The sequence below is a fragment of the Erinaceus europaeus genome, unplaced genomic scaffold (genome assembly GCF_950295315.1).
Source record: "Erinaceus europaeus unplaced genomic scaffold, mEriEur2.1 scaffold_740, whole genome shotgun sequence".
In the NCBI taxonomy this organism is placed as follows: domain Eukaryota; kingdom Metazoa; phylum Chordata; class Mammalia; order Eulipotyphla; family Erinaceidae; genus Erinaceus; species Erinaceus europaeus.
The window spans coordinates 23161-39023 of NW_026647196.1; the positions used below are offsets into that span (position 1 = coordinate 23161).

Genomic DNA, 15863 nt, shown 5'->3' on the forward strand with positions numbered 1-15863 from the left:
CCAGTCATATCCCCACAGTCAGGGACTTCGGCCTGCCAGCGCTGCGGAAGGGCAGGGTCGGACCGCCTTCTAGCGCGCGCCAGACGGAGCTGCCCAGCCTCCCTGCGGTAGAGGGGGAAACTGAGGCCGGAGGAGCCGGGGGGCGGGGTCTGGTGCCTGGCGCCCCGCCCCCCTCCCGCCCTTCTCCTGGCGCGCCCTCAAGGTCTCGTGCTTCCACCCCGCGCTGGGCCCACTGGGAACCGGCCGAAGACTGGGCGGAGAGTCAGGAAAATCCCTTTCTATTTGGCAGCGCGCGCAGCGCAGGCGCGGGGTACAGTGCTGCCCCCGGACCGGCTGTGCGGCCATCTTTAAAAGGCGGCCGGGCCGGCGAGCCAATAGGCAGTGAGCGTGCGGGGGAGGGGCGTGGCTGAGCGAGGCCCCGGATGTAGCTGCTGCGGCCCCTCCTCCCCCGCGATCCCCCTCAGAGCCCCCATCCGCGCGCAGCTCGCGGTCCCCGCGCAGGCCCCTCCGGTGGCAGTGACTAGGCGCCGAGGCGTCGGGCGGAGCGGCGGGGAACCGCGCGGAGGCGAGCAGGCAGGCCTGCCGGGCGCCGCCGCCATGAGCGGCTCCTCGGGCACCCCGTACTTGGGCAGCAAGATTAGCCTCATCTCCAAGGCGCAGATCCGCTACGAGGGCATCCTCTACACCATCGACACCGACAACTCCACCGTGGCGCTCGCCAAAGGTAGCGTCGCCAACCGCCCGCCAGCAGCCCGGTCCTCGCTCCCTCGTCTTCCGGGGCGCACCCCTCTCCAGCTCCTTGCCGCTGCCTCCGGGGAGTCCCCCAGGTCCTGGGGCGCCCCGCTGCTGCCCCCTCGCCTCCCGGGGCGCTCCCCGGCTGCCTCCCTGCCCCCCATCCTCCCAGGGCACCCCGCCTCCGTTCTCCATCTCCCCCTACCTCCGGGACTAGCCGGCTCCTCGCTTCCATCCCCACCCCCCAGAGGCCCCACCCCCATGCGGAGACCGACCGCACCTCCCGCGGCGCCCCCACATCCCCGGGCGGTGCTCCTCGGCCCTACCCCCGGGGCTGGGTTGACACAATGGGCGCCCCGGCTGGGCGTTATTGTCCGCGGCGGCGGCCCAGCGCCTGCATGGGGAGGGTGTGGGAGGTGTAGGGCGAGCCCGGCTACCCTCCGGGTAGTTCACCTCTGCAGGTGGGGGTGGGGAGGTCGGTGCTACCCCGCGGCATCCTCCCAGCTCCCCCCGGGGGGCCGAGGGGCAGTGGGTGCCGTGAACCCGGCTCCTGGGAGGGGGGGCAGAGTCTCCCCGCGCCGCCCCACAGCGGCTGGGGGGCGAGAAAAGGCGCTTTCTTTCTGCGAGCTCTTCTGGAACCGATTAAGCAGCTGGGGCCTTGAGCCTGAACAAACACCACGTCTTAATGGAACCTCCTGCCGCGATGGGAGTAGCGGCCCGGCGCCCCCACTTCGCGTGTCCGCCCGAATCCAGGCAGAGTGTCAGTGGGTTTGCTCTTTTGTTACACGTCCCCGGAGACTCTGGTGCCCACACCGAAGCCCCCCGGGAACCCTAGCGGAGGAGGAGGATGCATTGTGTCCCTAAACGGTCCAGAACCATTTCTTCAGCTTGTTGAAGCAGGCGGTGGTCCTAAAGTTTCTTTGTCTTCATCCTCTGGGGAATATGGCGAGTGGCCTTGCCCTCCCCCCTCTCAGAGTGAGTGGAGCGGATTGAAGAAACCTTTTTTGTTTGTTTTTGGTTTTATGGCCTTCTTAGACTGGGGACCATGTCATTGTAAAGGGACAGCTCCCTCAGCTTTGTCAGAGGCCGCCCCAGGATGCTCTGGGAGTAGCTCGTTTTAGAGGCGAGCTCAGATGGACCACATCTCCCCCAGCGATAGGGTGCAGGTAGGGCTGTGCACCGGTATTCTGGCTCATGGCTGTGCCGTGAAATCCCAGTTAGAGACACTGAGGCTCAGTAATCCATGGTCTTCAGTGGGAGCTGCGCTCAGAAGAGAGTATGCTTCAAGCCCAACTCTTTCCCCAGCTACCTGAGTGGAGGAGACTTGGCCTCTCTGCGCTTGACCCCAAGGCATCCCCAGAGTGGGTACTGCCACCAGCGGTGTAGGTTCAAGTTCTGGACCCCCTGCTCTTGTTGGAACAACCACTGCCAGGCTGGTGGGGAGAGGCGAGGATAGTGCTCACCGTACTAGCTGATCTGACAGTGACTCCCAGGGGTGATGTGTGGTGAAGCTTCAGACAAAAGGCAGCAGTCGAACCATTGAATCTGCCAAGTCAGGTATAACCAGGGGTTTTGTGCAGCAGAGCTTGTTTGGCGAGCATGCTGGGACGCCTTCCATGTTGCTCACCAGCATTTTGAGCTTCATGAGCCTGCCAGGCCTTGGACTTGTTCCTTGTCTTTGTCACTTAGCACTTGTCAGAGTTTTGGCAGTTGGGATCTTACAAGCTTCATTTACTGAATCTTGGAGGTAACATGGTTATTGAAACATAAATGAGGTGCCATGGCCAGGGCAGGAGCATACTAAAGAAGATGACACCTTAATACTTCTTTCTTTCAACTCTGAAGTGAGGTCCTTTGGTACTGAAGATCGTCCTACAGATAGGCCTGCCCCCCCAAGAGAGGAGACTTATGAATACATCATTTTTCGTGGAAGTGATATCAAGGATATTACTGTATGTGAACCTCCAAAAGCTCAGCACACACTCCCTCAGGACCCTGCTATTGTTCAAGTGAGTGTTACTTTACTGCTTTCCAAATGGACTTGGGGTCATCTGGGTGGGCTGTGAGTGCTCAAATTGAGGGATATAGCCAATTAATGAAAAATGGTTTCATTTTGCCTGGGATGCTGGTCCTAACTGCTACTGTATGCTGTAGTAATCTGGTTGAGGGAGAAGAGAGCAGCATTCTTAACTGTTTGGGGGGAATAGTGCTTGTTAGTTTCTGGGAAGGTAAGTCTGAAACCCCAGTGGCATGGTGTAAATAGCCTAACCTGTTAAGAGGGACATCACAAAATTTTCCTGCCACTAGATGTTCAGTTCCAGCATGTGGGGCACTTAATTTGTACATCTTGTGCCATCTACCTGCTAATTATGTCATATTTTTCCATGAATACCAAAGACCCTACTTTTAAATTTAGCCACTCACTGTCCAGTCTGGGTGTGCTTTTTGGAAGGTGGGGTGAGTGCTTTTCAGGCAAGCAGATAAACTGAACATATGGGGTGTGTGTAGGGGGATCCTTAGGGACTTGAGGAAAGCACTAGAGCTAGGCCCTGAGGGAATAGGGGAAGTTTACAGCTGAAGGGAGGGGAAAGATTAGGCCCCCTTGTGGTGCACAGACAGCTGTGTACCTGAAGGCCTGGAGTTAGAGTTAGAGAAGATGAATGTACGGAACTATAGTTCCCAGCCACACAGCTATCTGGGAGAAAGGACAAATTGAGGGTGGCATTTCTGTCCTCTTTAAATGCTAGGCTCCCTCTAGGTGGTAGGTAGTGGGGAACCACTTAAGGAGCTGATTGGCCAGAGGAAACTTGTGTTAGAACTACTTGGTCAGGTAAAGCTGGGTATAAAAGACCACCTTGACTATCCTAAAAACTCACACACACACACACCCCCATTCACCCAAAGTTGCAGGAATATAGGGTGATAGACAACCCTCTCCCTGTGTGACAGCCCTCTCCAGGCAGATCTTGGTGGTGAGGGAGGATGTCAGGATGGCCTGAACTGCTCTAACTTGTGATACTTACTGCTTAGTCTTCTCTGGGCTCGGGCTCGGCCTCCTCCTTCCAGCCACATGTGCCTTATAGCCCCTTCAGAGGGATGCCGCCCTACAGCCAGCTGGCCGCCAGCTCCCTACTCAGCCAGCAGTACGCTGCTTCCTTGGGTCTAGGTGAGTAACCTGCTAACCTGCCCTTGCTTGACCTCCAAGAAGTGGGCTACAGATCCTGACAGTAGGCACACTGTGTTCTTGTCATGCTTAGCTTAGTGTGCATATGGATAATAACACAATTTTACCTAGTTAAAATGTTTGATAACTACTCATTTGAGGCAGCAGGCTTAGTTTTAGGACAGGTGAATTGAATCAAAGTCTAAAATGTAAGACTTGATTTGGGTAGAAGTCATACTTCTGCTTCAAAGAGCTATTGTATACAATATAGACAAGTTCTAACTGTTAAAACATTTGAAAGTTAAATACAGTATCCAACTATGTCATTTATCATTCTACTGCAATGCCTTCCTCAGAAATTAAGTCTTTCCAAAGCTGAATAATCCGGGAATAAGATTCTATTCTGCATATACAGAGTAAGACTCTTAGCTAGCCGCAGATGTAGCTAGGCAGTGAATTCACACTATGGAGTTTCCAGGCATCACCTCTCTGTGCCCAGACTTGAGACCTGTCCTATGGGTCACTTGTAAAAGTCACATTGATTGCTGTTCCTAGCGCGATGGTGCCTTCTCAGCCCAGCTTACTGTTTCCAGAATAAGTTTGCATAAGCTAGGTGTCCTGCAAGAGGTTGCTTAGCTCTTTCCAAGCTTGCTAGATACAAAAACAAGTACCTCATTACTTATTTGTATACTTTCTTTTTTGCTCTTCTCTCTTTTTATCTTCTTTTAGAGAAGTTGGTAAGCCCTCCAGCCTCAGCCGCAGCTTCCAGTCCTAGTTCTTCTCCATCTCCACAACCAGTTTCAGAACTTGACATGTCCTCAGAGCCACATCAGCTCACTTCCAAGGGTAACAGCAGTTTTGGAGAACTGCATGCGATCTTGCAAGCCATCCTGAGAGCAAGGGGGTAAACTGGTAGATCAGAATGACAGTAGCTGTAGCAGAAAATCTGTCAAGCTTGTGGTCCAGCCAAGCAGCTTCTGTTTGGTTCTGCACGTAGTCCTGATGTAAAGCTCCAGTAGTTTTAAAGCAGGGACTGGAAAGAACCTGAAGTACTTTGCTCACTCTTCCTGAGTCCAGGGTTTGTTTTGACCTGTGTTGTGATTATCACACATGGTAGACTTCTATGCAGAAAACCGCTTCTCGGTGTTCCTGCTGTTCCCATGCGAGCTGTGCGTTGCTGGTTATCACTGCAGGGGAACTCTCCTGACTCAAGCTACTCTGGGATTCATCTGTGTGGCACATTCACCTGTTGAGGGGGTTCCAATGTCTCGTTGAAATGAAATCTCTTTAATACTGGGTGATGAATTAGAGCTGTTGACAGGTTAACTGTGTCACTCAAAGGCTGCTCATTAGTGCTAGGATGCCCCACCTTTCTGCTGATCAGTGGCACCTGTGGAGGCTGTGCAACCTCACCTGACTTTCTCTCCTCTCAAGGGAGGTCTGAAGTCCATGTGCCTACCTAGAGATAAAGAGCTAAGAACTCTGCCCAAGGAGACCTGACTTAACGGTGCACAACTACTGTCAGTCTGTTATTTTGCTTGTTATTTGCTTTCTGACTGTTGAGTGTATGAACACCAGTGTGTAGAGCTAGGGAAGTAGGAATGCTTTTTTCTTTTTGAAAACTAAATTAGCTGGTTCATTGTTGTTAGAAGCATGTGCATAAAAACTGTTCATAGGGCAAGGTAGATTTTTAAATATTGGTTTGACAACTTTAAAAACTATTAATACTTAGTACTGTTGTTGTTGTTTTACCAGAGCATCGCTCAGCCCTGGGGCCTTGGATCCTCGGGTGTGGGAGTCTTTTTGCATAATCATTATGCTATCTCCCCAGTTCAGTTTGACTTTTTAAAAAGTGAGTTGAAGAGCTTACCCCTATCCAATTACAACCTTAGTAAGGAACAGTTAGGAACCATCTCCCAGGGAAGGTCATGCTCAATGAAGGTACGGGCCAGAGAAAGTAGACTTTGGTTTAAAAGCCTCTTATCTAGCATAGAGGACACTTCAGGTAACTGTCTGCCCTGTACATGCTTTTGTAGATGTGATTACAAGTAGTATTTGTGATGATTCTTCTAGTTGTTGCCCCATATGAGAAGGGGAGTGTTCATCTTCACTTGCATTGTCTCTCCCCCTACCTCCCACAATGGTTAGCCTGTGGACAAAGCTTATTTTTATCTCATTTACCTCTATCCAGGCCTACCTTCCAGACCCTAGAACTAGAGGCGGGCGGTGGGAAAGGCCTGATATGATGGCATATCCCTTTTCCCTCCATCATTAGGCTTGGGGCTGGGAATGCAGTATTTAAGGGGGCAGTCTTCAGCAACAGCCCCACTGCCGAGGCAGCCTGGAGCCTTGGGGTTTCTTTGTGGTGAGCCTGTACTCCTGAGAGGAGAGTAGGCTGTTGTCGCTCAACTTGTACTCATAATTTTTTTTTTCATTTATCACTGGGTTATTTATCACTGGGGCTTGGTGCCTGCAAGACAAACCCACTGCTGCTGACAGCCTTTTTTCCCTTTGGTTTTTATTTTAAATTTTTGACAGTGACAGAAATTGAGAGGAAAGAGGTAGATAGGGAGAAAGAGGCCTGTTTCATTGCTTGTGAAGCTTCCTTCCTGCATGTGAAGAGCAGGGGTTTAAACTCAGGTTTAAATGCTGTGCATTTTTCCAGAAGATCCCAGACAGGTCGTTCTTGTCCAGTCAGAGCACAACAAAACATTTTTGAAACTAACTCACTAGCATCTGGGGACCATTGACCTCTTGGGTCTGGAGCTTGTGTGAGTCTTTGGATGCTGCATTAAAACCATCTGGACTATGCTCCTTTATGGCTGGGGTGCTCCCACCCTTGAACTCCCTAATTTGAGGGCCTGGTACTCCAGTGCCTTCCTCTGCTTGATGAACTAGCCAGAAGAGATATGGCTGGAGGTTTGAATCTTTGTCTTCTCTTTACCAACCCTTTGTCCCTCCCCAACTCAGGACCTGGTTTTCCTTCTGTCCCAGTCGGCAAGAGCCCCATGGTGGAGCAGGCTGTGCAGACTGCTACTGTTGATAACCTGAACGCCAAAAAACTGTTACCCAACAAGGGCACTTCAGGGGTGCAGCTCAACGGCCGGCCGGCACAGCCTAGCAGCAAGACCACTAGCGGTACTTAAACATTTCCTCCTTGGAGGGGTTCAAGGCCCCTCCCCCATCTGAACCTCTGCTTTTGCAGGGCAATCTCTCACTGCAGCCTCCTGACCTTCCCTCCTGCATGTGCCCTCTGGTGGCCCCACTTGCCCTCCTGGTTGCTGGGTCCTGGTTGTTGCAGGTGCTTGCCTTAACTTTCCCTTTTGCGCCTTAGATGTAGTTCACCCAGCAGCTGTGCCAACTCAAGGGCAGGTGAATGATGAAAACAGAAGACCTCAGAGGAGGCGATCAGGTAACAGCTATTGCTGCTTGAGTCCTGGGAGCCACAAGCATCCACCTGCTTCGCTTGCCCCTCCTGCCTACTTTTCCTTTGCTGCCTCTTTCAGGGATGTTATCTATCATCTGGCTCACACTAAGTTGCTATCAGCTAAGACTTGTCATTTTTTTTCTCCTCCTACAGGGAACAGACGAACCAGAAATCGCTCCAGAGGGCAAACCCGCCCAACTAATGTCAAAGAAAACACAATCAAGTTTGAAGGAGACTTTGATTTTGAGAGTGCAAATGCCCAGTTCAACCGTGAAGAGCTGGACAAAGAGTTTAAAAAGAAACTGAATTTTAAAGGTGTGAGTCACTTCCCTCCCCTGCAAGTTGTATCTATAGAATAGAAGAAGGCGTGGTCCAGGAGGTGGTGCAATGGATAAAGCACTGGACTCTCAAGCAGGAAGTCCCAAGTTCAGTCCCTGGCAGCAGATGTACCAGAGTGATGTCTGGCACTTTCTCTCTCTCTCCTATCTTTCTCATTAATAAATGAATAAAATCTTAAAAAAAAAAAAAAAGAATGGAAGAAGGCAGTTGGACCAACAATAGTATTGGGGTGAGATGAGAGCAGTGCTGCTGGTCTGAGAGCAGACCATGGGGAGGAGACCATGACCGTGGGTGGATGCCTCCAGTGTCCTGAATGAGGAAGGAGGAGAGAGTCCATCTTGGACAGAGTTCCCTGTGTTCTGAGGGTGATTCCTGGGTGGCCACAGTGAGAATCACCTGGGTAGGAAGATGTTTTATTTGTTCCCCAGCATCTCAATCTGTTTTTCTCTGCAGATGACAAAGCTGAGAAAGGAGAGGAGAAAGACACAGCAGTGGTGACCCAGAGTGATGAGGTCCCTGCTGAGGAAGACCACCTGGGACCCAACTGCTACTATGACAAATCCAAGTCCTTTTTTGACAACATCTCCTCTGAGCTGAAGACTAGGTGAGGGGCCAGGCTAGCATGAGATAGTGGGAGGACTGTAGGTGAGGTCTGCAGGCTGGACTGGAGGTAGACACAGGCCATTTCACTGTCTATTGAGTTCCCAATGCCCTATATCTGGGCATTGAAAGCTGAGAAGACAATCTGGGACGCAACTATTTTCTACATTTCTGTTTGTTTGTTTTGATAGAGAAATTGAAGTGGATGGAAGGGAGACAGTGAGAGACAACAGCAGCACTACTTCACAGTGGTTCATGAAACTCCTCCCCCTCCCCCCGGTTAGTGGGGTTGGGGGCTTGAACCTGGATCTTTGTGCACTGTGATTTGTGCACTCAACCAGGTGTGCCACCAATTGGCTCCTTACATTTCTGTTCTCTCATCAAAAAAATAGATTTTTATAAACAGCGTATGTGTATTTATTACATATATGTATGTGAAAGAAGTGCTTTAGGGAAAGCTTGGCAGGGGACAGATAGGGGAGTGACGGCAATGGGGTGGGGAGGTTTATTGGACTAATGAATGAGCACGGGAGTTAAGTTTTTCCAGATGGAGTGGTTGGAGCATGGGCTGGTTGGATCTTGGAGAAGTGCTTGATAAAGGGTGGGGTCGGTCAGTCCACATGGTGCTCTGGGAAAGGGGGTCATGATAAAAATTGACCTTCATTCTGAGCTGTGGGGGTTGTGATGCTTAGAATTGAGGGTTGAGTAGGTGAAGGTGAACAAGTGTGGAAGCTGGGTGAACCAGGTGGAAGTGAGTAGAGACCCTTGATTTTTGAAGGTACCTTTAAAGAGGTGCTGATGAGATGAGAACAACAGGACACCCAAAAAGTTGACCTGAGGGATGCATGCACTGTTTTTATATGAGAGGTGGGCATGAGACTGGCTGTTTATCACATGAGCTATCTGTAAGCATGGGATCTTTTTTAAAGATCCAAAGTTAGCATTGGCAGTACATACACGGATCCTGAAGGTATTCTAGCCCTGTGGTACCCAAAGCATAAGCAAGTTTTTGGGGGCTTTTACTCCATCTGCTTCCATGTCCTCCTTGTCTGGTAGAAGTTGAAGGGTGTCTGTGGGCTTGTGTAGCTAGTAAGCAGTGAGGTATTCTTTGTAGCATATGCTGGTGCGTCATGTGCTCATGAAGTGACAGGTGTAGGAGTTTGAAATTGAGTAGCTCAGTCTTGTGAGAAGACAGGGTTTATGTTGATGAAATCACCTATAGTGTTGGCTTCACCCACTCCCACCCCAGCACCACTCAGCTCTGGCTTATAATAATAAGAAAAGAGGCAACACTGTGGGGCAAGGGAGTTGGCATAATAGTTATGCAAGTAGATTTTATTATTGTTATTTTTTTATTGCCACTGGGGTTAATCACTGGGGCTCAGAGCTGGCAGTATGTATCCACCACTCCTGATAGTCAGTTTTTCTTTGTTCTTTTTTTCTTACTATTTTATTTGACAGGACAGAGAAATTGAGAGGGGAGGGGGAGATGATAAGGGGAGAGAGAAAGGGGCCTAGTGGTGGTGCAGCTGGTTAAGTGCACACATTACAGTGTGCAAGGACCCAGGTTCAAGTCTCTGGCCTCCACCTGCAGGGGGAAAGTTTCACGAGTGGTGAAGCAGGGCTGCAGGTGGCTTTGCCTCTTTCCTTTGTCTTCCCCTCCCCCTCTCAATTTCTGTCTACAGTAATAAATAGAAGGATTTAAAAAATAAATAAAAGGATACCACTAGGGAAAGATAGAAACAAACTAGGGGTATGGATCGCCTGCTAATGCCCATGTCCAGCAGAGAAGCAATTATAGAAGCCAGGCCTCTCCCACTTTCTACACCCCATAAAGAATTTTGGTCCACCTAGGTTCAATCCCCCTCACCACCATAAGCCAGAGCTGAACAGTGCTCTGGTAACAAAACAAACAAACAAACAAACAAAATGGATCCATACTCCCAGAGGGGTAAATGTTAAGGGAAGATGACCAAGAGTGATCTGAATTCCAATTATATCGGGACCTGGAGGGAGAAGAGGGGGAAAAAAAAAATCTACCTGAGGACCTGCTTCACTGCTCATGAAGCACTCCCCTCCCCTCCTCACCCCTGCAGGCAGGGCGTGGGGCCTTAACCCCAGGTCCTTGTGCTGCTTTTTAAATTTTTATTTATTTATTTTCCCTTTTGTTGCCCTTGTTTTCTTTTTATTATTGTTGTAGTTATTATTGTTATTGATGTCATCATTGTTGGGTAGGACAGAGAGAAATGGAGAGAGGAGGGGAAGACAGAGAGGGCGAGAGAAAGACACCTACAGACCTGCAGGTGGGGAGCCGGAGGCTCGAACCAGATCCTTCTGCCAGTCCTTGCTCTTTGCGCCACGTATGCTTAACCTGCTGCGCTACCGCCCGACTCCTGCCCTTGTGCTTCTTAATGGATGTGCTCAGCTGAGAGTACCACCTCCTGGTCCTCCCGTGTTGGCTCTTAACTTTGAGTTCTCACTGCTTTGGCCTCTCTTACAACTTCAGTAATATTAACCACCCATTGTTCTTTGTTCTTTCTACCTCCTTGGCCCACATGGGACAAGCTTGGCCATAAGAGCTGTGAGTCAGTACAAATTTCATTCATCTGTCTGTCATTCAGTTCCAGGAGGACCACATGGGCTGAAGAGAGGAAGCTCAACACAGAGACATTTGGGGTGTCAGGAAGGTTTCTTCGAGGCCGGAGCTTCCGAGGTGGATTTCGAGGTGGCCGGGGCAATGGTACAACCCGTCGCAACCCAACTTCCCACAGAGCAGGGACCGGCAGGGTGTAAGGATGCAGCTGAAGGTAAGGATCCCTCCAGAGAATTTGGAAGTGGGGGTGTGGGGGACAGTGAGGCCAAGGTAGAGATTTTTTTTTTAATATTTATTTATTCCCTTTTGTTGCCCTTTTTTTTTAAAAAAAAGAATTTTTTAAAATCTTTATTTACTGGATAAGGACAGCCAGAAATCAAGAGGGAAGCGGGTGATAGGGAGAGAGACAAAGAGATACTTGCAGCCTTGCTTCACCACTCACAAAGCTTTTCCCCTGCAGGTGGGGACGGGGGGCTCAAATCTGCATCCTTGTGCATTGTAATAATATACGCTCAACCAGGTGTGCCACCACTCAGGCCCACCCTTGTTTTTTTTATTGTTGTAGTAGTTTTTATTGATGCCGTCATTGTTGGATAGGACAGAGAGAAATGGGGGGGAGGGATACAGAGGGGGAGAGGAAAGATAGACACCTGCAGACCTGTTTCACCGCCTATGAAGTGACTCCCCTGCAGGTGGGGAGCGGAGGGCTCGAATCAGGATCCTTATGCAGGTCTTTGCACTTGCACCACGTGCGCTTAACCTGCTGCGCTACTGCCCAACTCCCTAGAAATCTTTTTTTTTAATATATTTATTTATTTTCCCTTTTGTTGCCCTTGTTGTTTAACATTGTTGTGGTTATTGATGTCATTGTTGTTGGATAGGACAGAGAGAAATGGAGAGAGGAGGGGAAGACAGAAAGGGGGAGAGAAAGATAGACACCTGCAGACCTGCTTCACTGCTTGTGAAGCTACTCCCCTGCAGATGGGGAGCCAGGGGCTCGAACTGGGATCCTTCCGCTGGTCTTTGCGCTTAACCCGCTGCACCATTGCCCAACTCTCCCCTAGAAATCTTTTTTAAGGAGTACTTTTTTCTTTGGGGGGGGGGGCAGGTAGATAGTAGCAGTAGTGCAGAAGGTTCTAGTTTGGCCCAATAGTGATTGGTTGACCCCAATCAGTGCTTTGATAAGAATAAAAATCCTGTACATGCAAAGCAGTACTTAGGAGCTGGGGCTTCTAGCTCTGCCTTCTACTAAGAAAAACCTCAGTGTATCAAGCCCAAAGCAGAGATTTTGACCCTCATGGCTCAGGTCAGCTAGACCCAGACTTCTAGATGAGAGGTGCAGAATCTGGGTTATAATTGAATTCTAGCTGCAGAAGTGGTGGGTGCTGACTGCCCCTAAGCAGTTTGTTACAGGCCATGTCTCACCTAACAGTCTTGTAGCTGCCTAGCTGCCTCATGTGCAGGAGTAGTTTTCCTTGAGGGCTGTGGTATGAAAGCTCAGGGAAGCCCAAGCCTGAGTTGGGATGAAGGGAGGCTGACCTCTGCTCCCCGTCAAGGGCACATTCCTGCTTATGCTGGACAATTGCTAACAGCATACTATATTCTTTCACATGTCTCTTTCTTGCAGGTTCCTATTGAAGCAGCACAGAAGTGAAGCTGTCTTAAAGGACATTGGGGAACACTGCACTTATGGGGGAGATGTGGTCACTTTGTTTACTGAGTTTGGAAAATTCCCATATGACTACTTATGTTTTGTACTTTACTGAACTTGGACATGTTCTGAGTTAGAACCACTTGTTTGGGGAAGTATTCATGGGTAACCTCTTTGAGGTGTCTTGACCTTTCTTTCCTCTTTGATTGTACACAGCATAACTGAAGTTTTGGCATTTTGCAAAAAGGTTTCTAGAGCAAAAGCTTAAACAACTTCACCTTGTGACTGTTTTGGACCTCTGACTTGTAAAGTGAACCAAATCACATTTGGCAAGTGCATTAGCCAAGCACATCTCCAGCATGGCTGGCTCTTGGTGCTGCTGGCTTGGCACCCCACTGCTGAAGTGGGGTCTCGGGTCAGGCAGGGAGGACCCGCATATGGGGGTGGGTGGGCCTAGACAGGGAAAGTGATAATGTCCCATGGATCATGTTATATAAACAAACAAGACAACCCTGATGTCCAGAGATGTGGTGTCAATGTTTGAGGCTGTTGAGGGGAGGACTCCTAGAGACATAGGAGGACCCTTACATGAGCTCAAACTGCGGCAGACAGAGCCTGGCTTCCATAGGAATCGAGGTTGGAGGTGGAAGCTCAGGACAAGCCTCCATGGCTTTCCCATCCTTCCTGCTCTGTCCCTGCCAACCCTGACTTGAGTCAGTGTTGGACCCTGGCTGAACTCTGTTCGGTGTCTCAACCACTTGGAAATGAGCCAAGTTTTTTTTTTTTTTTTTCTTTTTGATGAGGTCAGTTGACCAAGTACATATTTCTTTCAACTGTAAATAGTTCTGTGTTTTTGTTTTATGGGTAGGTGGAGGGAGGGTGGGGATATAAATTAGTTGCATGAGTAAATGGGTCAGACCTTTAGTTAAGCATGCATCCTCTGATGGACAGGGTATTGTGTTGAACATAAGCACCTTGGCAACTAAATTCCTTAAAATAGCTATAAAGGTTTTAGTTCTGTATTAAGTTACTGTAAAAGCTTGGGTTTATTTTTGTAGGACTTCATGGCTAAGATTTAGAACATAGCAATGGGATTGCTCTGTTGGAGTAATGTAAATTGTAATTATAAATAAACATGCAAACCTTTCAGACTTTCTTTTCTGCTCTAAGAGTAACTAATCCCCTGATAGGTTATCTAACATGCCCACCCCATAATTGGTGGGGAGAGAAACAGCTGGTGCTGAGTGAGACTGCCCTTGCTGAGTTGAATGTGATTCTATCAGACATTTGGGATATTGCTCATTTAAAAACTTAGTTCATGGGAGTCGGGCTGTAGTGCAGCGGGCTAAGCACAGGTGGCGCAAAGCACAAGGACCGGCATAAGGATCCCGGTTCGAACCCCGGCTCCCCACCTGCAGGGGAGTCGCTACACAGGCGGTGAAGCAGGTCTGCAGGTGTCTATCTTTCCTCCTCTCTGTCTTCCCCTCCTATCTCAAGTTCTCTCTGTCCTATCCAACAACAACAACAATAATAACTACAACAATAAAACAACAAGGGCAACAAAAGGGAATAAAATAAATATAAAAAAAATTAAAAAAAAAAAAACTTAGTTCATGTGGTCCAGGAGATGGCGTAGTGGATAAAGCATTGGACTCTCAAACATGAGGTCCTGAATTAAGATCCCTGGCAGCACATGTACCAGAGTGATGTCTGGTTCTTTTTCTCTCTCTCCTCCTATCTTTCTCATAAATAAAATCTTAAGAAAAAAAAAACTTAGTTCACAGATAATCAGAAATTGTGCTTTTGCTGCCTGGATGCAGCTTCCAACCTTCCGAGAGTTCATATGCTTCAGAACCTGTCCCAGGGATGGATCCTGGGGCCATGTAGAATTGCAGAGAGAGGAAGTGTCCTGTTTAACTGTCAGACTTTCAGATGACTTCCTCCCCCTACCTCCACCCCACCCCCCAAGAGCATTGCCCAGTTCTGGCTTATGTTGGTGTAGGGGACTGAACCTAGGACATGGAGCCTCAGGCTTGAGAGTTTCTTGAATAACTATTATGCTGTCCACTTTAGAAGCCACCTCAGTGCCCAGTTCCTGTTGGGATTCTGTTAGACCCAGAGAGCAAGCCCAGTTGGCCTGATGTTCTAGGTGATGTTCCCTTCTACATAGCCACTCCAACATATCCTCAGCACACTGTTTCAGAATGGCAGCTAAAATCACTGACCTGTATGCAACAGTAACAAACTCTTCAGTGGTATACATACATGTTAGGTAACACCATAGTTGAACTACACTAGGTATTTTCCTTATTAAGAGATTTCTGGAGTGGAGGGTAGATAATATATAGTGGTTATGCAAAGAGACTTTCATGCCTGAGACTCCAGAGTCCCAAATTCAATCCCCCGCAGCCAATAAGCCAGAGCTGAGCAGTGCTCTGGTTTTAAAAAAAAAAAAAAATCTGAAATTAGTTGTTTTACCACCTGTGGGTAATTTGCTACTAAACTTTTAAAGTAAACTGTTTTGATAGCTATATATTTTGAGTTTAAAAAGCACCTGTACCTTTACTTTTTAGAAGCTTAAACAAAGGGAGTCGGGCTGTAGCACAGCGGGTTAAGTGCAGGTGCAAAGCACAAAGACCGGCATAAGGATCCCGGTTCGAACCCCGGCTCCCCACCTGCAGGGGAGTTGCTTCACAGGTGGTGAAGCAGGTCTGCAGGTGTCTGTCTTTCCTCCTTTCTGTCTTCCCCTCCCTCTCTCCATCTCTCTCTGTCCTATCCAACAACGACGACAACAATAATAACTACAACAATAAAAACAAGGGCAACAAAAGGGAATAAATAAAATATTTAAAAAAAAAAAAAGCTTAGACAAGAACCCACAATAGCAGCTGTGGACTGGAGTTGGGTGTAGTTGAAAGGATAACCAGCCCTAAGAGCCCAGAGAAACCTTTTGTGCTTCTTCCTCTGCAGAAAACTAAAATAGCAATTCCTTTATCAGGACTGACAGCAAGCAGTCTGCTATAGCAAAGCTGTATAGGCAGAAGGGGGCAATGATGTTTACTGTGATTTTTCTTTTTTTGTCTCCAGGGTTATTGCTTGGGCTTGGTGCCTGCACTAGGAATCCACTGCTCCTGGAGGCCATTTTTCCCATTTTGTTGCCATGGTTATTGCTGCCATTGTTTTGTTGGACAGGACAGAGAGAAATCGAGAGGAGGGGAAAATCTAGAAGGGGAGAGAAAAATAGACACCTGCAGACCTGCTTCACCACCCATGAAGCGACCCCCTTGAAGGTGGGGAGCCAGGGGCTCAAACCGGAATCCTTAATGCCGGTCCTTGTGCTTTGCACCATGTGTGCTTA

General features: G+C 48.9%; 1 protein-coding gene across 4 annotated transcripts; it reads left to right on the forward strand.

Moving 5' to 3' along the window:
- The first annotated feature begins 383 nt into the window (after positions 1–383).
- Positions 384–13656, forward strand: LSM14B (LSM family member 14B). Of its 4 annotated transcripts, none has more exons than XM_060183803.1 (10): positions 384–724; positions 2578–2741; positions 3763–3898; positions 4625–4741; positions 6866–7033; positions 7230–7307; positions 7476–7637; positions 8115–8265; positions 10883–11068; positions 12482–13656. In XM_060183803.1, exons 1-9 carry the CDS (start codon positions 598–600, stop codon positions 11052–11054), a joined length of 1275 nt encoding a protein of 424 aa, XP_060039786.1. In that variant the 5' UTR covers positions 384–597; the 3' UTR covers positions 11055–11068; positions 12482–13656. The 4 variants fall into 4 exon arrangements, with proteins under 4 accessions (XP_060039786.1, XP_060039787.1, XP_060039784.1 ...); XM_060183801.1 differs by lacking the exon at positions 384–724 and adding an exon at positions 731–1492; XM_060183802.1 differs by lacking the exon at positions 384–724 and adding an exon at positions 731–1492 and having other exon boundaries at positions 6890–7033.
- The last annotated feature ends 2207 nt before the right edge of the window (positions 13657–15863 follow it).